This window comes from Arvicola amphibius, chromosome 5 (genome assembly GCF_903992535.2).
Source record: "Arvicola amphibius chromosome 5, mArvAmp1.2, whole genome shotgun sequence".
Taxonomy (NCBI): domain Eukaryota; kingdom Metazoa; phylum Chordata; class Mammalia; order Rodentia; family Cricetidae; genus Arvicola; species Arvicola amphibius.
This window is the reverse complement of record NC_052051.1, coordinates 88,061,071-88,087,187: the sequence shown is the minus strand read 5'-3', so window position 1 is coordinate 88,087,187 and position 26,117 is coordinate 88,061,071. Positions and strand designations below refer to the sequence as shown.

Genomic DNA, 26,117 nt, shown 5'->3' with positions numbered 1-26,117 from the left:
GCAGAGGCAGGTGAATCTCTAAATTTGAGACCAATCCATTCTACAGAGTGAGTTCCAGGACAACCAGGGCTACACACAGAAAAAAAAAAAAAACCCAAAGCCAAAATAGAACGAAATGGGTTTAAAAGGTACGATAATATCTGGAGGAAATAAAATCACAACTTATTATGTTTTTAAAGCAGGCCCAGGACACATAGGCTTTGTCTTCATCACAGGTAAGCAGGTACATGACATCTTTAATAGGAAAAAAAGACTATAACTCTGAGATAAACCAAAAATAAAATAAAAATCCAGAACAACCCCACCCCCACACCAAGATTATGTACACTTGTAATCTCCAAACTAAAGCCATCTGGAACACTTCCTGTCAAGTAAGGCAGCCTTCATTTTTGCATGCCAGTCTGGAGCAATGTGATGATATTTATAGATACGAAAATCATAAGAAAGCTAGTATTTCCATAATGAGTAGATGACTGCAAAGCCAGCAACTCTACTAATCTGTGTCTGTCTTTAAATACCTGTAATTTGAACCTAAGAAGCTTGTTTTTCTGAAGCCTGAACTTCCTTGCAAACATTCTTTGCAAGTAAATCTTTTATCACAAAACAAACAAACAAACAAACTGGTCTTTTAAAAACAAATTTTGAGATCATCTGAACACACGAAGTATCAAGTAGTTATAGGCCAATAAAAAACACTAAAAGATACATTCAAGACTTACTTTGTAAGCTGAGCAAACTCAAATTCTAGCAATCTCTTTGCTTCCAATAAAGTATTTATTTCCTGTTTCATCTGTTTTTCTAAACCTTTTAAGTTGTCTGCTTCAAATGCTTGAGTCTTCAATTCATTCTGTAGCAATAGCCGTTTATTTGATTCCTGTTCCAGCTGCAGGGTGAGATTCTTAAGCTATGAATGAGAAAAATGATTGGCATCTTAGTTATTTTGATAATTTATTAGATATGTGAAAGGTTATTATAAAATTTTGAGAACATTATTATCCTTTGCACTATTCTTATCTGTCCTTGTGTCTATTATTGCATATTTACTACTAAGTCAAAACAGCATATCTAAAGTTTAGATATGAAACTTGTGGGAAAAACTCAAATTTCAACTAGCCTCAGAGTTCTCTCTCTCCCTCTCCCTCTCCCTCTCCCTTTTTGGTTTTTTTCGAGACAGGGTTTCCCTGTAGTTTCTAGAGCCTGTTCTGGAACTAGCTCTTGTAGATCAGGCTGGCCTTGAACTCAGAGATCCGCCTGCCTCTGCCTCCTGAGTGCTGGGATTAAAGGCATGCACCACCACCGCCCGGCCTAGCCTCACTGGACTGAGCTCCCAAGGTCCTGATGAGGAGCAGAAGGAGAGAGAACATGAGAAAGAAAGTCAGGACCGTGAGGGAACCTCCAGCTGGCGACAGATGGGGAAGATGACTGAGCCCCACATTGGAGCACTGGACTGAGCTCCCAAGGTCCTGATGAGGAGCAGAAGGAGCGAGAACATGAGGGAGAAAGTCAGGAACGAGAGGGGTGCGTTCACTCATGGAGACGGTGGGACAGAACTAATGGGAGATCACCAACTCCAGTTGGAATGGGACTGATGGATCATGCGACCAAACCCGTCTCTCTGAATGTGGCCAACAGCGGGGGCTGACTGAGAAGCAAAGGACAATGGCTCTGGGCTCTGATTCTTCTGCATGGACGGGCTCTGTGGGAGCCTTCTCAGCTTGGTCGATCACCTTCCTGGACCAGGGGGGAGTTGGGAGGACCCTGGTCTTAGCATAGAGTGGGGAACCCTGATGGCTCCTTGGCCTTGAGAGGGAGGGAGGGGAGGTATGGGTGGAGGGGAGGGGAGGGAAGGGGGAGAAGGAGGGGAGGGAAGGGGGAGAAGGAGGGGAGGGAAGGGGGAGGAGGAGGGAAGGAGATGGAAATTTTTAAATATTAAAAAAAAAAAATAAACCATGAGGAAAAAAAAAAAGAAAAAAAAGAAAATGATGATAAAAGTCACGTCTGAGGAGACATTGCAAATGGGTGTTTTAACTTCTCCGTTCACCCACCAACGTTTACGTGTTCTATTTTATACAATCCTAAAACTTGGAAAACAGTATTCAGTACTTATTAGTGTAGGAGTCAATGAACTCAAATTCTTTCAGCAGTTATGTGTTCATTACCTGCTGTCTCAGAGATCATCATACAGCACAAACTCCATCTCTGTCCAGTTCATACACCCTCCTTTCTGTCCCTTCCCTGGACGGTCTAACACTACAGCATGTTCAGTCTCAATGAATAATCTTAAACTGTTTTATTCTTCAATTTCTAAATGTCAAACCCTTAGCAGGCTTTCCTTAATTTTCATAAAGTCACATATATGTTATATATATGCTTGTAATCATGACTGGTCTTTCTAAGTTGTCTGATCCCTAAAAGCATACAGGCCAAACCTATCTTATTCATCTTAATAAGGCCCCATTTTGATAGAAGCCTCTTTTTTCAATAAAAAACTTTTTAAAAATTATATTTCACTTTATGTATATGGTGCTTAGCCTACATGTTACATCTGTGTATTATATATGTGCCTGGCACCTGCAGAGGCCAGGAAGAGGTGGATCCCCTGGAACTGGAATTACAGATGATTGTGAGCTGCCACGTGGGTGCTGGGAATTAAAACCAGGTTCTTCTGAAAAGCAGATGTCCTTAACATCTGAGCCATTTCTAGCTCCATCTTCCAAATTTTCAATATATAGTTAAATTAGCCTGCTTGCTAGTTTGTTTCTATTTTTTTAGTCAATTCTCTATAGCAATATAGATTTTCTTTAAAAAAATGTTTTCACCAATAGCATCTCTTTAAGTTTTTAAAGAACACCAGTTACTTTAGAGCCCAAGGGACTCCCATGATGACTCCATGTGTCTTTTCTTCTCTGACTTTACTTCCTTTTGCCCATGACTTACCTACCATCTTACTAATTACACAATCTGTATTCCAATACTGCCTTCAGCAAGTCAAATCTTGGAAGTTACTTACAAATGATGTTTAAAACACATACAGTAACTACCGACATAGTCTTTCATCTTTTCATCAACAGCATTATAAATACGTAAAACATGTGTTATATCAATATAAGCATTCCAAGCAGAAGTTAATTGTTTTTCATGCTTTTCTAGATAGCATACGTTTCCATAGGTTTTTTTTTTTTTTTTTTCAAGGAAACAGCTTCTCTAGGAGGAACTAAGACATTCTGATATAGTGGTATACACTGCTGTGATACACAATGTAACAGTTCCTAGGGAATATATGGTTTTTTTGCTAGTTTTGTCCTTTTTGTTTTTCTAGACAGGGTTTCTGTGTAGCTTTGGGGTGTCCTAGCATTCACTCTGTAGACCAGGTTGGCTTCAGACTCACAGAGGTCTACCTGTCTCTGCCTCCTCAGTGCCGTGATTAAAGTTGTGTGCCACCACTGCTCAGCTGGGAATGAATGTTTAATAGCTATTTGAAATAAAAATTCTAAGTTCTGGGATGACAGTATAGCAGTGAACACATGCTTCATTCAAATCTTCTGTTTCAAATATAGATTAAGAGTTCTCGAGTCATAACAGAATAGTTTATCTTTTAAAAGATGAATAAAATTAGTATGGTTTCTTACTTCATCTTCTATCCTTTCTTTATTGTCAGTCAAATGTTCTAGTTTCTGTTGAGATTGTTTCAGATCAACATCTAGCATAGAGCACTGTTTCTCAGTCTCAACAAGTCTATTTTCAGCCCTTTCTCGAGCTTCTCTCTCTTCTTTCAGCTTTTTTTCCATTTCTGCAAAAGAAAAAAGGTTAGAAACATACATTATAGATCACCTTAATATTTTTCACTTTAAACTGTAATAGATATTAATTATAAAAGTTCTAAGGGCATTTTAATAACTTATATGATAAAAATCTCTGAAGAAAAAAAATTCTAAAATATAATAACTTTTTAAAAGTCTCAATTTAGTCCTTGAAAAAGGAGGAGATAAGACAATTTAATACTATCTATACTAGAAGATGAAGAGTGTGACTGAAAAGAGGAATAGTAAGGAATGAAATGAAAGTATAGAAAACAATGAATACAGTTATTAATCTCTTTCTTGCATTGGTCTAGAAAGTTTTCAGAGGCTCTTAGGACAGGAACCCTGCAACTCAATGACAAGATTATATGATGGCAGAAAACCTCTTTAAATTATTATCAGAAGAGTCTAGCATTTACCAGGGTGCCTTATTCTGGAATATGTATAGTAAGTCAAGTTCTGAGAATTCCAGCTTTTCCATAGTCCTGCCAGTAGGAAGTGACACAACTACGAGAGTGATCTGCTATTAGCACTCCCTCGAGGAGACCAACCAGTAGAGTGTGAGTTCACTTTCCCTGACCTTACAGCATAGTTGCACTAACATAATCATTACTTTGGCTGGGTGCTGGTGGCGCACACCTTTAATTCCAGCACTCCGGAGGCAGAGGCAGGCTTCTACAGAGCACATGCCAGGAGAGGCTCCAAAGCTACAAAGAAACATTGTCTCGGAAAAACAAACACAAACAAAACCAAACCAAAACAAAAAAATAAACAAACAAAAAAACCAAAAACCAAACAAAAAACCAGCATAATCATTACCTCCTAATTCCTTTCTCTCCAACCTAATAGAAATCAACTTCAGTTAGGTTTGAAGTCCAGATACCTACTTACCTTTGAGTTCCAGACTTACATCACCAACTTAGTAGTTAATATATCCATCTAGATATGTGACAAAATTATCAAAGTTGTTTTCAGGGATGTGCTGAGGTTTGAACTCAGGACCTCAAATAGACTTATTTTGTGTTCTGCCTTTGATCCACATCTCTAGCTCCCAAACTTAAAATACTGAAATAGTTACACCTTTCTTTCCAATTCCCAAAACACTCTACTGCACTTACATCAATCTCTGTTTAGGATATAAGCATCCAATCAGCTGTTCAGACTAAACATCCCAGTCTTCCTTGCTTCCTTTTCAGTCCTCCTTCCATCACATTTTTGTCCTTTGTACTTCTGCTTCTTTGCTTTCTGCTTACCACCAGTGGACAGAGCCTATAACTTTCTAATAGATTATCCTACTTCCATTGTTCCTTTTTTTTCCCAAAGCAGTCTCCAGATCACAAGATTAGTCTTTTAAGAATATAAATTAAAACTGTAGTTGAAGATAATACAATGGCCTAACACTGATCTTAGGTACAACTGAAGTGATAATAAAATGAGGCAATGGATTGATCTAAACTAGAACTGTGACTGGAAGCTATAAAGCAAAGCAACTATAAAGGAATAAAAAAATCGAAGGAAAAAAAAAAAAAAGCAGCCAAGCTAAGTAACAGTAAGGTCCAGAGTAGATAATGAAGAAAAATCAAGGGATAGATTAAAAACAAAACAAAACAAATCAAACAAACCAAAACTGGGAGAAAAGAATAGTCCACCACTTTGGAAAGTAGCACGCTTTCTTTTGGGCCACCAATCAGCTCCCAAATCATGACATACTTATTATTAGTTACGAATGCTTGGCCTATCTTATGCTTATTTCTTGCTAGCTCTTATAATTTATATTTAACCTGTTTCTCTTTATCCGTCTTGGGGATTTTTACTTTTCTTTCATTCTGTATGTCTTACTCTATGTCTGCTTGGTTGGCAGCTGCCTGTCTAGCTGGCCCTGTGTGTCTTCCTTTCTTTCTGCCTTGTTCTCTCCTCTTCTTTTGTTCTCTTCTGAGCCTAGATTCCTCCCCCGAATTATTCTCTCTGCCCGCCGGCCCTACCTATCCACCCTCTGCCTAGCTATTGGCCATTCAATTTTTATTAGACCATTAAGGTGCCTTAGGCAGGCAAGGTAAAACAGCACAAAGCTTTACAGAATTAAACAAAAGCAGCATAAACAAAAGTAACACATCTTTACATAACAAACATAACACGTCTTTGCCTAAAGTAATATTCCATAACATAAACAAATGTAACACATCTTAACTTTGTTTTGTTTTAGACCCAAGCCCTAAAGTCACAATTGTCTTGCCTTAGCTTTTCCAGTGCTAAGATTTCACACAGGTAGTCAGCATGCCTAGTATGATTTCACAAACTTTTATAGTAAAGATATGGTAGATAAAATAAGGAAACTACACAAGGTAAAGTTGTGATAAAAAGAGACAATAAAAGATATTCTCTTAGATAATAATGCTTACTTATACTCTTAACAACAGAAGTGAAGTTTTGATCTAAAACAAGTTTGTATAAGCATTATTTAAAACTAATCATAGAAAATATTCATGTAATTGACACTTACCACACATGGCAACAGACTTTGCCTCTTCTATAGACTGGTGTTTGTCAGTTAAACGCGCTTTAGTTACTTTGTGTTCATTTACTTCTTGTTCCAACCTCTGTTGTAAAGACTTGAGCTTGTAGTTCAAATCTATCTCTAAATTATTCTTTTCCTAAAAATTAAAAATGAGAGACACGGAATATGACAAACTGTGCAAGAGGCACACATTAAATCTTACATTCCTCAGCATTTCACAGGAGAAAGACACCTGAATAATCCCTTTTCTCTGCCATCCCTCCCATCAGAAGAATTCACCACAGTTGATGCAGAGGTCCCTGTACTGTTGTTGGTTATGTTCAGGATGGTTTTACACTACAGTTACAGATGAATGCAACAATCTTTCATTTTGTTATTCAATTCTTGCCTTAAGAAAAAAAAACCTTTAAAAAATGTGCCTAATCTTACTGTACTTGTTCTACTACGTTCAGCCGATATCCCTGGGAGGCCTGTTCTTTTCTGAAAGGAAACAGAGAAGCAGCTCTGGGAGAGGGCTAAGATGGGGGGAGGGATGGAAAGGAAAGCAAGTGGGGAAATTATGGTTAGGGATGTAATATTAGAGAAAAATTAAAAACATACTTTTGGGTCAGGTGGTGGTGGCACACACCCTTAATCCCAGCACTTGGGAGGCAGAGGCAGGTGGATCTCTGTGAGTTCGAGGTCATCCTGGTCTACAAGAGCTAGTTCCAGGACAGGCTTGGACAGGCTCCAAAAGCTAAAGAGAAACCCTGTCTAGGACCTGGTGCTTCATGTTTTTTAAATAAGTACTTTTGTTGCTTTTAATAAATGTTAAAAATTAAGAATCTTAATAGTCTGGTTGATCTGTACTGACTAACTCTCTTTGTAGGAAACTCAGTTATTTCATTTCCTATATGTACAGATCCACCGCTAACTGTCACTAGGTGATGTCTTTAGCAGAGCTTTTGGTATAGTCAGTAATGCAACTTACCATTATTATTTTTTTTTATTTCTTCAGTGCAATGCTAAGTTTTCTGTCTCATGACTTGCCTGAGTGTGGTAGTTTGTCATAACCATGTACCCTGAATTTGGTTTACTTAAAAGACAAGGTTAACAAGTATCTTTAGATAATCAGGATACAGCTTTCTATATTTCTGTCTCGAAAAACCAAAACCAAAAAAACCCAACCAAACCAAAAAACCCAAAAAGAAAAAAACATACTCTGGGATAGAAAACATACCAAAGCAGCAGCTTTTGAAGTCATTTCAAAGGAAACAGTGAAAGTGAGATCTACATCTATAAAGTAATTATTTGATCCTCTCCTTAGCAAAGTACTTAGTAGTGAAATTTTGATAAAATTCTAAATAAATGCAGGGGCCAGCAAGATGGCACTGCTGGATAAAGACACTGACCACTAAGCCTGAGGACCCTAGTTAGATCCTTAAAAGCTATAGGCAGAAAGATGGAACTGACCCTCCCCATCAATTGTCCTGACTCCACACATGAGCCATGAATCATGATCTTACAGGAAGGAGGTGAGGATAGAGAGAGGGAGAGATTGGGGTGGTGCACAATTACCTTGATCTTTTCTATTTTTTTTTTTAAACTAACAACATGGAATAAACATACACAATCCAGTCATTTATTTTTTCTCTTCAGATGATTTAACATAAAAAGGATTAATACCTTTCTCTTACCCATGTACAAAGGAACTAGGAACAATTTCTTTCTTTTTTAATGTGCATTGGTGTTTTGCCTGCATGTATGTTTGTGTGAGGGTTTCGGATCCCCTGGAACTGAAGTTATAGGCAGTTATTAGTTGCCATACAGGTGTTGGGAATTGAACTTGGCTCCTCTGGAAGAGTAGCCAGTGCTCTTAACTAGTAAGTCATCTCTCTAGCCCTAGAAACAATTTTCTTATTAAAAGCTATTTCCAAATTAAAGTATTGTGATTATCTATTAAGCATCCACAGCTTTTTAGGTACAAACAAGAATATGGTAGCAAGATGCCAAATAATCAATACACATTCCCATATACCAAGAACCAACCACACAATAAACTATAAACACTACAAATGAATGCTATAAACTATCTTATAACCTTTGACAACCATAATATATCATAATTAGGACAGTAAGTCACTCACCTTTTCAGAATGATTAAGCATGTCCTGAGCCTCTTTTCTTTCTCCTTCCACTCTTTCAAGATTATATTTGAGATGCTTCACCTCCTCTTGTAAAGATGTTATTCGCGCTATGAAAAGCGAAAAAGGTTAAAAAGTAAAACTTACGGTATTATAAATCAGAATTGTGGATTTTTTTTGGGGGGGAGTGAGGAGTGTGGAGGACTTCTGGGTGCTTGTTAATGTTCAGTTTTGAATTTTTAGTTTATGAGTATGCATTAGTGTTGTATCCCAATTGTGTTGCAGTGCCCATAGAGGCCAAAAGGAGGAATTGCGTCTACTGGGACTGGAGTTAGAGACAGTTCTAAGGTGTCAGATGGGTGCTGATGACTTAACTTAGCCCAAGTCCTTTGAAAGAGCAGCAAATGCTAATAGTTGCTGAACCATTCTCTAGCCCAGTGGTTCTCAACCTTCCTAATGCTGCAATCCTTTAATACAGTCCTTCATGTTGTGGTGACCCCAAACATAAAACTACTTTTATTGCTGCTTCATAAATGAAATTTTGCTACTGTTATGAATCATAATGTAAATCTGTGTTTTCCTATTGTCTTAGGTGACCCACGTAAAATGGTTGTTCAATTCTTCATAAAAGAGTTGTTCGACATAATGTAAATCTGTGTTTTTTCTATTGTCTTAGGTGACCCACATAAAATGGTTGTTCAATTCTTCATAAAAGAGTTGTTCGACCCTCAAAGAGATCACAAACCATAGGCTGAGAACCGCTGGCCTAGAAAGACTTTTAACCAAGGAAGAGCAAGGCTTATTCACTAAAAACTAAAGTGCATTGTTAACCCAGGTCCAGAGGAAGATGATTCTAATTTCAGCCAACCAGTAAATTGAGGCAAGGTTGTTTGAGCTCAGCAGTTCAAGAAGGCTACATAACCAGACCTTGTCTCAAAACCAAATGAAACACAAAACACAATAAAACTTCAAAACAATGATAAATATAAAAGGAAATAGACTGCATTCATAGATTGGAAGTCCTATGACATGACAATATTTAAAACAATCAACAAAGACATGTGGCCCTATTAAAATTCCAAAAGTATGTTCTGCATAAATAGAAAAGCTAACTATGAACTGCAAGGAACAGCTAAAATAATACTGTGGAAGACCAGTAACAAACCCCCAAATTTCAAAACCTGCTATAAAACTACAGTGATCCAAACATGTGGTGCTGGCATATGGCAGAATACAAACAGAAATGAAGCCATACGCTGAGGGGTAGGGAGAGAGAATTGAGTGCTTGTGTGCCAAGTACACATCTGTGTGCAGTGCAGGTGAAGGGTAGAGGCCATGAGTTGATACCAGGTATCTTCCTCAATTCCTTCTCTACGTTACTTTCTTAAAACACGTCTCTTACTGAACTTGCAGTTCATTTATTTTATTTCAGCTACAATGGCTGGCCAGTGAGCCCCTGGATATCTGCTTCTCTCTGTTCATGCTGGGACTCAGCTCACACATAATGCACTTCCGCACAGGTGCTTACATGGGTACTAGGGATCTGAACGCAGGTACTTTACCCACTGGCCATTGTGCTGCCTCCCCAGACAAATCCATTTATTTATTCTTTTGTTGTTGTTGTTGTTTTTCAAAACAGGGTTTCTCTGTAGCTTTGGAACCTCTCCTGGAACTTGCTCTTGTAGACCAGGCTGTCCTGGAACTCATAGAGATCCACCTGCCTCTGCCTCCCAAGTGCTGGGATTAAAGGTGTGAGTCACCACTGCCCAGCTCCCATTCATTTATTAAAGATAATTTCCCCCCCTTTCTTTTTCATTCATTCGTTTTTTTTCCAGTCCAAGGGATTAGACCTAGGGCCTTATGCATGAACACGAGGCAACTACTCAACTACATTTCAATCACAGACAATCAATATTTAATAAAAGTATCAAAGTGATTAAAAGAGGAAGGAACAGGGACTGAGAAATATGTTCTAGACTCCACATGTGAACATGTATACACACTCCCCTTCCTCTCACGACACATACACAAAAACCAACCACTTAGACAAATGATGCTAAAACAACTAGGCATCAGATGCTCAACATCATTACTCATTAGGAACTAAAAATGAAAACTGCAGTAATATGACTTCATATCTAGTGTTAACAACGTGGAAAAATAAGAATACCAATTCCTTGACATAAAGAAAATGAAATGGTTCAGCCACTGGAGAAAACAGTTTAGCAGTCCCACAAAAGTTAAGCAATGAATTACTATATGACCCAGCAATTTCACACCTAAATATAAATCCAAAAGAACACAGATGGCAAATATAGTTGTAAATTAATGTTTGTTCACAACACTGTTATTTACAATAGCAAAAAGGTGAAAGCAATCTGAAGCTTTACCAACAGGAGAATGGATATAAAAGCTGTAGTAGTAACATACAAAAGACTTTAATGAGATACTAATACATGTTACAAACATTAAAAAACATTACAGTACACAAAAGAAGACTCATGCAAAAAAAAAATCACACATTACATGATGCCTACAGAATATAAAGTAAATTCAGAGATAAAATCAGTGGCTTCCGGTGACTAGACAGAAGTGGAAAAAAGAAAGACAGTTTAATGGATGAAATGTGCTTAGAAGTTAATGAAGAAACTTTAGAACTAGTTAGAGGAGACAGTTGTACAACCTTCTGACAACAATGATGGGCACTGTTTTGTAAATGCCTAAGAAAAGGAAGAACTGGGCAGCCACCAGCGGCTAAAAATTTAAAAAAAAAAAGACTTCATGTGTTTCCTTATATCTAACTATTATTAAGTTTCTTGTTCAAGCCCTACCTAAGAAACGTGAGTCACTGGATCTAAATCCCAAAGTCCAGTACTGTGAGTGTGGGACAACACAAATTATGTCAGTGGGTGAAGTCAGCAAATTCAGAATGGGATATCTCAACAGGCAGAACTCTGTGAGTTCTCAGGCCATCACATACTGAGATGGTTTCAGGCAAAACAAAAATAAAAATGGGATTATGTCACGAGTAAAGAATGACCACAAAATAAGCAACGAAAAGGACAAGCATATAACCATACTATAAATTTTTCTTAAAGAACTTTAACTAATATCTAAAAGATTCTGTTAAAAAAGCAATTAATAGCTGGGCAGTGGTGGCACATGCCCTTAATCCCGGGACTCAGAAGGCAGAGGCGGGTGATCTCTGAATTTAAAGCCAGCCTGGTCTATAATAGCTAGTTCCAGGACAGTTAGGACAAAGAGAAAACCCTGTCTCGAAAAACAAAAACAAACAAACAAACAACAAAAAACCAAACCAAAACAAACAAACAAAAAAAACCCAAAAATCAAAAAGAAAAAAAAAAGTGGCTAAATTAGACACTTTATAGATTTTTAAACACAAATTAAAGAACAGGACTGGAATTATAGTTTATGTGGTAGATTAGTATGACTAAAACCCTAAGTTTGATCCCTAGCCTGCAAATAATTAAAAACAAAATTTAAAGATTAAAAAGTGAAGGGTAGACTGAACCAGTGACCGGGACAAGAGCAGGCGCCAGACAGTGAACTCCACGAGAGCAGGAGTGGATCCAGACTAGGGTCATTTGCGGAAGTAGAACTGTCCCAGAGACCTAGGCCTGGGCAGGCCTGAGGTGATGTGTTCCACAGAAGGGAGACTGAACCAGCCACCTAGGTAGGAGTGGGCCTGAGAAAGCGAGCTCCACAGGAGCAGGAGCAGATCCAGTGGCAGGACATTTACTGCAACCTGGGCAAGAGCAGACCTGAGACAGCGAAATCTACAAGAGCAGGTACAGGGGAATAACCGCTGAGCAAGTGAGCCAGAGCTAGAGAAAGCTGCAGGTCTGGACCTGAATCCGGGACATTAAGGTGAGTCGACCTAAGCCAGGACCCCTGTGGGTCTGGGCAGGAGTCTAGGACCTCTGCAGGTCTGGGTGTGAATCTGGGACCTCCAAGGGAGTAGGCAGGAACCAGAGATCTTTGCGGGGACAGACGTGAGTCCTCACACACTCTCACCACTGGACAGGTCAGTCAGACGAAATATTAACAAAGAAATAAGGAAAATAACAGATGTTATGACTCAAATGGACTTAACAAACATTTATAGAATATCCTATCCAAAACAGAAAAGAATATACCTTCTTCTCAGCACCTCATGGAACCTTCTCAAAAACTGACCATATACTCGGTAACAAAACAAACCTCAACAAATACAAAAAAATTGGAATAACCCCATGTATCTTATCAGATCACTATGGTTTAAAACTAGAAGTCAACAGCAATACCAATTCCAGAAAACCCACAAACACATGAAAATTAAACAATGCTCGCCTGAATCATCAATGGGTCAAGAAAGAAATAAAAGGAGAAATTAAAGGCTTCCTAAAATTCAATGAAAATGACCACATATCATACCCAAATTTATGGAACACAATGAAAGCAGTGTTAAGAGGCAAGTTGATAGCACTAAATGCTTACATAAAGAAGCCGGAAAAATCCCACACTAGTGAATTAAAATTTGAACACGTTAGAATAAAAAGAAGCAAACTCAACCAAGAGAACTAGACTGTAGGGAATAATCAAATTGAGAGCTGAAGTCAACAAAATAGAAACAAAGAAAACAATACAAAGAATCAATAAACAAAGAGTTGGTTCTTCGAGAAAATCAACAAAATAAAAAAACCTTTATCCAAACTAATCAAAAGGCAGAGAGACAATATCCAAATTAACAAAATCAGAAATGAAAAGGGGGACATAACAACAGACACGGAGGAAATACAGAGAATCAACAGGTCATATTTTGAAAACCTGTACTCCACAAAATTGGAAAACTTAAAGGAATTGGACAACTTTCTGGATAAATATCACTTACCAAAATTAAATCAAGACAGATAAGCAAAGTAAACAGACCTATAACTGCCAAAGAAATAGAAATAGTCAACAAAAGTCTCCCAACCAAAAAAAAAAAGAGCCCAGCACCAGATGGTTTCAGCTCAGAAGTCTATAAGACTTTCAAACAAGAACTAATTATCAATAGTCCTCAAATTATCCCACACAATAGAAACAGAAGGAACATTGCCAAACTCTTTTTATGAGGCTACAATTACCCTGATACCAAAACCACAGAAAGACATTACTAAGAAAGAGGATTACAGACCAATCTCACTCATGAACATTGATGCAAATCGAATCCAAGAACACATCAGAACCATCATCCATCATGATCAAGTCAGCTTTATCCCAGAGGTGGAGGGATGGCTCAACATATGAAAATCTGTCAACATAATCCACCATATAAACAAGCTGAAAAATAAAGACCACATGATCATCTCATTAGATGCCAAAAAAGATGTTGACAAAATACAACATCCCTTCATGATAAAGGTCATGGATAGAGCAGGAATACAAGGAACATACCTAAACGTAATAAAGGCAATATACAGCAAGCCAACAGCAACATCAAACTAAATGGAGAGAAATTCCCAGCGAATCCACTGAAATGAGGAACAAGACAAGGTTGTTCACTCTATCCATATCTATTCAATATAGTTCTTGAGGGCCTATCTAGAGCAATACGACACCAAAAGGAGGTCAAGGAAAAACAAATTGGAAAAGAAGTCAAACTCTCACTATTTACTGATGATATATGATGGTTTACATAAGTGATCCCAAAAACTCTACCAAGGAATTTCTATAACTCATAAACACTTTTAGTCATATAGCAGAATACAAGATTAACTCAAAAAAATCAGTAGCACTACTGTACACAGATGATAAATGGTCTGAGGAAGAAATCAGAGAAACATCACCCTTCACAACAGCCACAAATAGCATAAAATATCCCCGAGTAAATAACCAAACAAATGGAAGACTTGTAAGACAAGAACTTTAAATCTTAGAAGAAAAAAAAAAACCAGAGAGTTGAAAGATCTCCCATGCTCATTAGTAGACAGAATTAACATAGTAAAAATGGTAACATAGCAATCTTACCAAAAGCAATGACTCATCAAAATCCCAGTAAATTTCTTCACAGATCTCGAAAGAATAATATTCGACTTCATATTGAATAGCAAAAAAAACGCAGAATAGCCAAAACAATCGTATATAATAAAAGAACTTCTGGAGGCATGACAATCCCTGACTTCAAACTCTACTACAGAGCTACAAGTACTGAAAACAGCCTGGTATTGGCATAAGAACTGACAGGAGGACAAATGGAACTGAATCAAAGACCCGGATATTAATCCACACACCTTCAAACACTTGATTTTTGACAAAGAAGCAAAAAATATCAAATGGAAAAAAGAAAGCCATTTAACAAATGGTGCTGGCCCTGGAGTTCCATCTGGATTGGTGAGTGGGTGCAACCCTGGGGCAACCTGCCCTGGAAGAGAGCACAGACCCCCCTCCCCCAGCTCCCTCTGCAGGCTTGTCTTTGTTTCTCACATCCCTGCCTCTCCCAAGCCTTCCCTAGTGTATTCAGGTGTCCTGCTCCTGTACTAAGGCCATCCACCCAAAAGGGGTCAGACTCTGGCCTCCAGGCAGGTCTGAGGATTCCTGCTGAGGAGTGCGGGCTCCTTCAGATTGTCAGGTTCACTGTGTGATATTCCATCCCGCCCTGCCCCCACCTTGGCCCTTTTGTCTGGGCAGCTTCCCTGGGCTGCCTGGAATCCCTGATCCGGTGCACTGGAGTTCGATTTGGACTGCCTTCCCTAGTGTTTTCAGGTGTCCTGCTCCTGTACTAAGGACATCCACCCAAAGGGGTCAGACTCTGGCCTCCAGGCAGGCCTGAGGATTCCTGCATGGGAGTGAGGACTTCTTCAGATTGTGCCGCAAGGAATAGGTCCTGCTCTGGCACTGAGGAGATCCAACCAGATTCAGTCACAGCAAAGATTGGTCTAGGACACCAAGCGCCTCCAGGCTCCATTTGAAGGAAGAGATGGGCAGGCGCCAATGCAAGAACTCCTCCAACAACATGAAAGGCAACATGACATCACCACAATCGAGACATCCCGAAACAACAAGAATTGAACACCCTACCCCAGAAGATATAGAAGAATCCGACCTTAAACAGTACTTTATGAAAATAACAGAGGACAAACAGGAGGTAAAAAACTGCCATAAAGAAATGGAGATGACAAACAAAAAGGTAGATGAAATAAATAAATCTCTCAAAGATACCAAAACAAGAAAAAGCAATCAAACAGGTAAGGGAAACCTGATAAATGAAATGGAGGTAATGAAGAAAACACAATCTGAGGGAAGATTGGAAATGGAAACTCTGAGTAAACGAACAGAAACTTCAGAGACAAGTATTTCCAACCGAATACAAGAGATGGAAGAAAGAATCTCGGACTCTGAAGATACTATAGAAGAAATAAATTCACAGATTAAAGAACTAAACAAATCTAACAAATTCTTAACACAAAACATCCAGGAAATCTGGGACACCATAAAAAGACCAAACCTAAGAATAATTGGGTTAGAAGAAGGAGAAGAATTACAACTCAAAGGCCCAGAAAACATATTCAACAAAATTATAGAAGAAAACTTCCCCAACCTAAAGAAGGATGTTCCTATGAAGGTACAAGAAGCCTACAGAACACCAAATAGACTGAATCAAAAGAAAGCATCCCCACGCCATATAATAATCAAAACACAAAACATACAGAATAAAGAACAGATATTAAGAGCTGCAAAGGAATAAGGTCAAGTAACATATAAAGGGAAACCTATCAGAATTACACCTGATTTCTCAATGGACACCAGGAAAGCCAGAAGAGCTTGGATAGATGTCCTACAGACACTAAGGGAACATGGATGCAAGCCTAGACTACCATACCCAGCAAAGCTTGCATTCACCATCGATGGAGAAAACAAGATATTCCAGGACAAAAACAGATTTAAACAATACGTAGCAACAAATCCAGCCTTGCAGAAAGTAATAGAAGGAAAATCACAAACCAAGGAGTCCAACAATGCCCACAATAACTCAGGCATCTAGCAACCCTTCACCAGCACAACTAGAAGAAGGGAAACACACAAACTCTACTACAAAAAAATGACCGGAGTTAACAACCACTGGTCATTAATATCACTTAATATCAATGGACCCAATTCACCTATAAAAAGACACAGCCTAAGAGATTGGATACGAAAACAGGATCCAACATTCTGCTGTTTACAAGAAACACACCTCAACCACAAAGACAGACACCTACTCAGAGTAAAGGGTTGGGAAAAGGTTTATCAAGCAAATGGACCTAAGAAACAAGCCGGTGTGGCCATACTAATTTCTAACAAAGTTGACTTCAAACTAAAATCAATCAGAAGACATGGAAAGGGACACTTTATACTCATAACAGGAAAAATCCTTCAGAATGAAGTCTCAATCCTGAATATCTATGCCCCTAATATAAAAGCTCCCACTTATGTAAAAGAAACACTTCTAGAACTCAAGGCAGCCATCAAACCACACACACTAATAGTTGGAGACTTCAACACTCCTCTCTCACCAATGGACAGGTCAATCAGACAGAAACCTAACAGAGAAATTAAAGACTTAATGGAGGTAATGAACCAAATGGACGTAACTGACATCTATAGAACATTCCACCCAAATAGGAAAGAATATACCTTCTTCTCTGCGGCTCATGTAACCTTTTTTTTTTTTTTATGTTTTTTTGGTTCTTTTTTTTTTCCTCTTTTTTTTCCAGTTTATTTATTTTTTTATTAAAAATTGCCATCATTTGCTTTTGTTTTGGCAGGTTGTGTTATTTACATGCTGAGTTTTACAGCCTGAATGGTACTTCCATCATGGAATCATTTGTGCTAAGTGTAGAGGACTGGTTTTGAACTGCATAGAAACTCTGTGCAAAGGAGACTTGAGGTAGTATTCTTGCTGATAGGCTTGGCAAACCAAATAGGGAGGAGGCAAACCTCTCCCATCAGTAGAGTGCCTTGCCAATGGTCAGTCCTTGAGAACACAGATGTGCACTGTAGTTCAAAGGCTCTGATTAGGTTGTGGTTTGTCTTCTGATATGAAGGGGCATGGTCGATCAGTAGTTAGAATTAACCAGACTAGCTTAATATAAAATATTTAGCTTTAATAAACGGAAGAAAGGAAAACTTACAAAACCAGGGTTTTAGTGATCCAGGAGCGCAGGCAACAAAAGAGGGTGAAGCAAGTGCACCTGGATCTTTTGTCTGTTTTACTTGGCCCCAGGGGGACACACCCTAAACAGAATGTGATTGGCTGAACTTCCCCACCACTGATGAGGTGTTTTTACACTGAGCTTTTTGTTTAGATTAGCTAGGGCACGAAGCTCTTGAAATTATTTGCAACCAAGTTACTAGTCTATGAAACTATTTTCATGTATTATGGGAACCTAGTTGAATCATGATTTGAGTATTATAAAAAGAGTACTGGCTTTGCAATAAAGTATGCAGTTGTATCTCCTACTCTGCATCCCCTGTGTCCTAGTTTCTGTAGCACTACCCAGGGTCATCCATAACCGAGGAGGTTGGGGAAGGGTCCCCAACAGCTAAGGATATAAATGGTGGATAATTCTTCATAAGAAACACTAAGTGAGCCTGGTCTGCAAGAGCTAGTTCCAGGACAGGCTCTAGAAACCACAGGGAAACCCTGTCTCGAAAAACCAAAAAAAAAAAAAAAAAAAAAAAAAAGAAACACTAAGTGCCAGATGAAAGAAAAACATTTGGAGTATTTGGAACATTTTAGCATTTGGAGCATGTACCAGAATGGACCATAGGATAAGTCATAAAATAAGTCTCCAGAAATTTCCAAAGCATTATAGTCTTATATAATATATTCCCTGCAAACAATGGAATAAATGTAACAAATATAAAAAAATAAATTAGTAAAAGTATCTTTATTCATAGACAACCTGATTGCTTTTACAGAAACATACAAGTTATTTCACAAAAATTACTAAATTTAATAAGTGAATTTAACAAGGCCAGTATTTAAAAAAAGAGTATAGGTCTAGGTATCATTGTGTACACCTTTAATTCCAGCAGAGGCAGACAGATCACTGGAAGTTCAAGGTCAACCTGGTCTATACAGTGAGTTCCAGGACAGCCAAGGCAATGTAGAGAAAACCTATCTCAAAATGCCAAAAGTAAATAGGTAAATAAATAAAAAAACAATTATATTTTTGTTCATTATCAAATACTTAGAAAATAAAAATTTAAATACCATTGACAATAACATCAAAAAACAAATCATGGGTGGAGATAGAGCTCAGTAGTAAAAATAACCATAGAAAAGCTGTCACAATAGATAGAAGGTAAGGAATGGAGAATAGAAAGTTGAAAAAAAGACACATAGTCAGTTCATTTATGATATAGGAACCAAGGTGATTCTGTTGGAAAAGAATCTTTTTCACAAATTACATTCCACAAATTCTAGCTGCCTTGGACTCCCCAAATGCCAATCTCTGATGCTCATCACTTAAAAGCACTAGCTGCTCTTCCCAAGGACCTGGGTTCGATAGCCAGTACTACATGGTGACTCACAACTACTTATAACTCCAGTGCTAGGAGATCTGATGCTTTTCTGGTGTTTGAGGGCACCAGGCATTCAAGTGGTGCACAGACAAATACGCAGGCAAAAACCTACATACACATTAAGAAATAATCCATTTTTAAAAATAGACAAGCAAGCAAATAAAAGAAGAGGTTGTTGCAAAACAAACATGGAAGGAAGCAAGGAGTCTATCTGGGGAATACTGCAAGTCCAAATGTGAGATATGGTGTTCAGTGCAGTGATATTTTAAAAAGGAAACACTTGCTGGGCAGTGGTGGCGCACACCTTTGATCTCAGTACTTGGGAGGCAGAGGCAGGCTGATTTCTGTGAGTCTGAGGCTAGCTTGTTCTACAGAGAACGTTCCAGGACAGTCAGAACTACAGAGAAACCCTGTCTTGAAAAACCACAAAAAGGGGGGTGGGGTGGGGGTGGAGAGGACTCCTAGTGGCTAGTAAGTGTATTTTGGAATAAAAATGGCAGTGACTTCTGAGAGTTCTGATAATTCTTGTGGTGAGATGGGGCAGTCGTGGACATTCAGAAGCATCAGGCTTGCTCCCCAAAACTGAAATACCATTTACTTAAAACAAAAGAAAGATGTATGGGAAAAGTCAAGTGTATGTGAATGGGTATTTTATGTGAGTGGATGCACAAGAGTGTATATTTCTGGGTGTTGTGCCTCAGCTTCCTGGGACTTCTAATTGTCCAGGAGCTGGCTGATTAGGCTAGGCTGCCTAACTGTCTCCACTTTCCCAGCTCTGAGACTGCAAACACATTCTACCCTACACCATTTTGTTTTTAATATGGATTCCAGGGATTAAACTCAGGCACTTACACTTGTGCAGCAATTACTTTAACAAGTGGGCCATCTCCCTAGCCCCTAGACTCAGAATCCTTGAAAATTAAGCAAAACCATATGGTCATCTCATTAGATGCTGAAAAAGCATTTGACAAAATTCAGCACCCTTTTATGATAAAGGTCTTGGAGAGATTAGGGATACAAGGGTCATTCCTAAATATAATAAAAGCTATTTACAGCAAGCCGACAGCTAACATCAAATTAAACGGAGAGAAACTCAAGGCTATCCCACTAAATTCAGGAACACGACAAGGCTGTCCACTCTCTCCTTATCTCTTCAATATAGTGCTTGAAGTTCTAGCAATAGCAATAAGACAACATAAGGGAATCAAGGGGATTCAATTTGGAAAGGAAGAAGTTAAACTTTCATTATTTGCAGATGATATGATAGTATACATAAGCGACCCCAAAAACTCCACCAAAGAACTCCTACAGCTGATAAACTCCTTCAGTAACGTGGCAGGTTACAAGATCAACTCCAAAAAATCAGTCGCCCTCCTATACACAAAGGATAAGGAAGCAGAGAGGGAAATCAGAGAAGTATCATCTTTCACAATAGCCACAAATAGCATAAGATATCTGGGAGTATCTCTAACCAAGGAAGTGAAGGATTTATTTGACAAGAACTTTAAGTCTTTGAAGAAAGAAATTGAAGAGGATACCAGAAAATGGAAGGATCTCCCCTGCTCGTGGATTGGGAGGATCAACATAGTAAAAATGGCAATTCTACCAAAAGCAATCTATAGATTCAATGCAATCCCAATCAAGGTCCCATTAAAATTCTTCACAGAGATTGAGAGGACAATAATCAACTTTATATGGAAAAACAAGAAACCCAGGATAGCCAAAAAAATCTTATACAATAAAAGTTCTTCTGGAGGCATTACCATCCCTGACTTCAAACTCTATTACAAAGCTACAGTATTGAAAACAGCTTGGTATTGGCATAAAAACAGAGAAGTTGACCAATGGAATCGTATAGAAGACCCGGATCTTAAACCACAAACCTACGAACACCTGATTTTTGATAAAGGAGCCAAAAGTACACAATGGAAGAAAGAGGGCATCTTCAACAAATGGTGCTGGCATAACTGGATGTCAACCTGTAGAAGAATGAAAGTAGATCCGTGTCTATCACCATGCACAAAACTCAAGTCCAAATGGATTAAAGACCTCAATATTAATCTGAACACATTGAGCTTGATAGAGGAGAAAGTGGGAAGTACTCTACAACAAATGGGCACAGGGAACCGTTTCCTGCGCATAACCCCAGCTGCACAGACATTAAGGGCAACATTGAATAAATGGGACCTCCTGAAGTTGAGCAGCTTCTGTAAAGCAAAGGACATTGTCACTAAGACACAAAGGCAGCCTACTGACTGGGAAAAGATCTTCACCAACCCTGCAACTGACAAAGGTCTGATCTCTAAAATATATAAGGAACTCAAGAGACTAGATGGTAAAATGCCAATTAACCCAATTAAAAAATGGGGTGCTGAACTGAACAGAGAATTCTCAACAGAAGAAGTTCGAATGGCCAAAAGACACTTAAGGTCATGCTCAACCTCCCTAGCTATCAGGGAAATGCAAATCAAAACAACTTTGAGATATCATCTTACACCTGTCAGATTGGCTAAAATCCAAAACACCAATAATAACCTTTGCTGGAGAGGTTGTGGGGTCAAGGGTACACTCATCCATTGCTGGTGGGAATGCACACTTGTGCAACCACTTTGGAAAGCAGTGTGGCGGTTTCTCAGGAAATTCGGGATCAACCTACCCCAGGACCCAGCAATTCCACTATTGGGAATCTACCCAAGAGATGCCCAATCATACAACAAAAGCATGTGCTCATCTATGTTCATAGCAGCATTATTTGTAATAGCCAGATCCTGGAAACAACCTAGATGCCCTTCAGTGGAAGAATGGATGAAGAAACTGTGGAATATATACATGCTAGAATACTACTCAGCGGTAAAAAACAATGACATCTTGAATTTTGCAGGCAAATTGATGGAAATAGAAAACACTATTCTGAGTGAGGTAACCCAGACCCAAAAAGATGAACATGGGATGTACTCACTCATAATCGGTTTCTAGCCATAATTAAAGGACATCGAGCCTATAAATCTGGGATCCTTGAGAAGATAATAAGAAGGTGAACTCCCAAAAAAAGATATAGTAATCCTCCTGGATATTGGAAGTAGACACGATCGCCAGGCAAAATTGGGAACTTGAGGGTTGGGCGAGACTGGGCCAAGGGAAGATGGGGAGAGAAAAGTGTGAAGGGGAGAATGGGGGGAGCTCGGAGGAATGGGGTGCTTGGGATATAGGAAGGGTGGATATGGGAGCAGGGAAGCATATATCTTAATTTAAGGAGCTACCTGAGGGTTGTCAAGAGACTTGACCCTAGAGGGGTTCCCAGGTTTCCAGGGAGACGCCCCCAGTTAGTTCCTTGGGCAGCTGAGGAGAGGGAGCCTGAAAAGGCCAGTTCCTATAGCCATACTGATGAATTTCTTGCATATCACCATAGAACCTCCACCTGACGTTAGATGAAGAAAATGACAGAGCCCCACATTGGAGCACCGGACTGAGCTCCCAAGGTCCTGATGGGGAGCAGAAGGAGAGAGAACATGAGAAAGAAAGTCAGGACCGTGAGGGAACCTCCAGCTGGCGACAGATGGGGAAGGTGACTGAGCCCCACATTGGAGCACTGGACTGAGCTCCCAAGGTCCTGATGAGGAGCAGAAGGAGCGAGAACATGAGGGAGAAAGTCAGGAACGAGAGGGGTGCGTTCACTCATGGAGACGGTGGGACAGAACTAATGGGAGATCACCAACTCCAGTTGGAATGGGACTGATGGATCATGTGGCCAACAGCGGGGGCTGACTGAGAAGCAAAGGACAATGGCTCTGGGCTCTGATTCTTCTGCATGGACGGGCTCTGTGGGAGCCTTCTCAGCTTGGTCGATCACCTTCCTGGACCTGGGGGGAGTTGGGAGGACCTTGGTCTTAGCATAGAGTGGGGAACCCTGATGGCTCCTTGGCCTTGAGAGGGAGGGAGGGGAGGTATGGGTGGAGGGGAGGGGAGGGAAGGGGGAGAAGGAGGGGAGGGAGGGGGGAGGAGGAGGGAAGGAGATGGAAATTCTTAAATATAAAAAAAATAAACCATGAGGAAAAAAAGAAATTGACATCTCCTCCCCTCCTCCTCCCCCTTCCCTCCCCTCCCCTCCACCCACACCCCTACTCCCTCCCTCTCGAGGCCAAACAGCCATCATGGTTCTCTACACTATGTTGACTCCAAGGTCTTCCCAACTCCCCCCAGGTCCAAGAAGGTGAGCATCATGGAACCTTTATGAAAATTGACCATATACTTGGTAACAAAGCAAACTTCCACAGTTACAAAAAAATATTAGTAACCACCTGTGTCTTATCGGATCACCATAGATTAAAATTAGAAATCAACAACAATGCTACCCCCAGAAAGCCCACAAACTCATGGAAACGGAGCAGTCAACTACTGAACCACATCTGGGTCAAGGAAGAAATAAAGAAAGAAATTAAAGTCTTTCTTGAATTTAATGAAAACAAAGACACAACATACTCAAACCTATGGGACACAATGAAAGCAGTGCTAAGAGGAAAGTTCATAGCACTAAGTGCCCACTTAAAGAAAACGGAGAAAGCACTCATTGGTGACTTAACAGCACACCTGAAAGCTCTGGAAAAAAAAAGAAGCAGACTCACCTAGGAGAAGTAGAAGACTGGAAATAATCAAACTGAGGGCAGAAATCAACAAAATAGAAACACAGAAAACAATCCAAAGAATCAATGAAACAAAAAGCTGGTTTTTGGAGAAAGTCAACAAGATTGACAAACCCTTAGCCAAACTAATCAAATGGCAGAGGGAGAACACGCAAATTAATAAGATCAGAAATGAAAAGGGGGACACAACCACAGATACAGAGAATCATTAGATCTTACGACAAAAGCCTGTATGCCACAAAATTGGAAAATGTAAAAGAAACGGACAGATTTTTAGATAAATACCATATACCAAAGCTAAACCAGGACCAGGTAAATGCTCTAAATAGTCCTGTTAATCGCGAAGAATTAGAAACTGTTATCAGAAACCTCCCTACCAAAAAGAGCCCAGGACCAGATGGTTTCAATGCGGAATTCTATCAGAACTTCCAAGAAGACCTAATACCTATACTCCTTAAGGTATTTCATAATATAGAAACACAAGAGTCACTGCCAAATTCCTTCTATGAAGTTACAGTTACCCTGATACCTAAACCACAGAAAGACTCAACCAAGAAAGAGAATTACAGGCCAATCTCACTAATGAACATTGAAGCAAAAATTCTCAATAAAATACTGGCAAACCGAATCCAAGAACACATTAGAAAAATTATCCACTATGATCAAGTAGGCTTCATCCCAGAGATGCAGGGCTGGTTCAACATACGAAAATCTATCAATGTAATCCATCATATAAATAAACTGAAGGAAAAAAATCCATATGGTCATCTCATTAGATGCTGAAAAAGCATTTGACAAAATTCAACACCGATTTATGATAAAGGTCCTGGAGAGATTAGGGATACAAGGGTCATTCCTAAATATAATAAAAGCTATTTACAGCAAGCTTACAGCTAACATCAAATTAAACGGAGAGAAACTCAAGGCTATCCCACTAAATTCAGGAACACGACAAGGCTGTCCACTCTCTCCTTATCTCTTCAATATACTGCTTGAAGTTCTAGCAATAGCAATAAGACAACATAAGGGAATCAAGGGGATTCAATTTGGAAAGGAAGAAGTTAAACTTTCGTTATTTGCAGATGATATGATAGTGTACATAAGCGACCCCAAAAACTCCACCAAAGAACTCCAACAGCTGATAAACTCCTTCAGTAACGTGGCAGGCTACAAGATCAACTCGAAAAAATCAGTTGCCCTCCTATACACAAAGGATAAGGAAGCAGAGAGGGAAATCAGAGAAGTATCACCTTTCACAATAGCCACAAATAGCATAAGATATCTGGGAGTAACTCTAAACAAGGAAGTAAAGGATTTATTTGACAAGAACTTTAAGTTTTTGAAGAAAGAAATTGAAGAGGATTCCAGAAAATGGAAGGATCTCCCCTGCTCGTGGATTGGGAGGATCAACATAGTAAAAATGGCAATTCTACCAAAAGCAATCTATAGATTCAATGCAATCCCCATCAAGGTCCCATTAAAATTCTTCACAGATATTGCGAGGATAATAATCAACTTTATATGGAAAAACAAGAAACCCAGGATAGCCAAAACAATCTTATACAATAAAGGTACTTCTGGAGGCATTACCATCCCTGACTTCAAACTCTATTACAAAGCTACAGTATTGAAAACAGCTTGGTATTGGCATAAAAACAGAGAAGTTGACCAATGGAATCGTATAGAAGACCCGGATCTTAAACCACAAACCTACGAACACCTGATTTTTGATAAAGGAGCCAAAAGTACACAATGGAAGAAAGAGGGCATCTTCAACAAATGGTGCTGGCATAACTGGATGTCAACCTGTAGAAGAATGAAAGTAGATCCGTGTCTATCACCATGCACAAAACTCAAGTCCAAATGGATTAAAGACCTCAATATTAATCTGAACACACTGAGCTTGATAGAGGAGAAAGTGGGAAGTGCTGTACAACAAATGGGCACAGGAGAGTGTTTCCTACGTATAACCCCAGCTGCACAGACATTAAGGGCAACATTGAATAAATGGGACCCCCTGAAGCTGAGCAGCTTCTGTAAAGCAAAGGACACTGTCACTAAGACACAAAGGCAGCCTACTGACTGGGAAAAGATCTTCACCAACCCTGCAACTGACAAAGGTCTGATCTCTAAAATATGTAAGGAACTCAAGAGACTAGACTTTAAAATGCTAATTAACACAATTAAAAAATGGGGCGCTGAACTGAACAGAGAATTCTCAACAGAAGAAGTTCAAATGGCCAAAAGACACTTAAGGGCATGCTCAACCTCCCTAGCTATCAGGGAAATGCAAATCAAAACAACTTTGAGATATCATCTTACACCTGTCAGATTGGCTAAAATCCAAAACACCAATAACCTTTGCTGGAGAGGTTGTGGGGTAAGGGGTACACTCATCCATTGCTGGTGGGAATGCACACTTGTGCAACCACTTTGGAAAGCAGTGTGGCGGTTTCTCAGGAAATTCAGGATCAACCTACCCCAGGACCCA

The 26,117-nt window shown here is 39.3% G+C and overlaps 1 protein-coding gene across 2 annotated transcripts in view; it reads right to left on the bottom strand.

The window, feature by feature from the left end:
• The window catches only part of Rock1 (Rho associated coiled-coil containing protein kinase 1), a 139,930-nt gene that overhangs the window by 33,632 nt on the left and 80,181 nt on the right, over positions 1 to 26,117 (bottom strand). For both annotated transcript variants that reach the window (XM_038329667.2, XM_038329666.2), the window contains exons 17-20: positions 8,442 to 8,548; positions 6,301 to 6,451; positions 3,630 to 3,790; positions 720 to 904 (exon numbers count right to left, since the gene is read on the bottom strand). In XM_038329667.2, the coding sequence (XP_038185595.1) occupies positions 720 to 904; positions 3,630 to 3,790; positions 6,301 to 6,451; positions 8,442 to 8,548 (604 nt within the window). The remainder of the gene's footprint in view (positions 1 to 719; positions 905 to 3,629; positions 3,791 to 6,300; positions 6,452 to 8,441; positions 8,549 to 26,117) is intronic.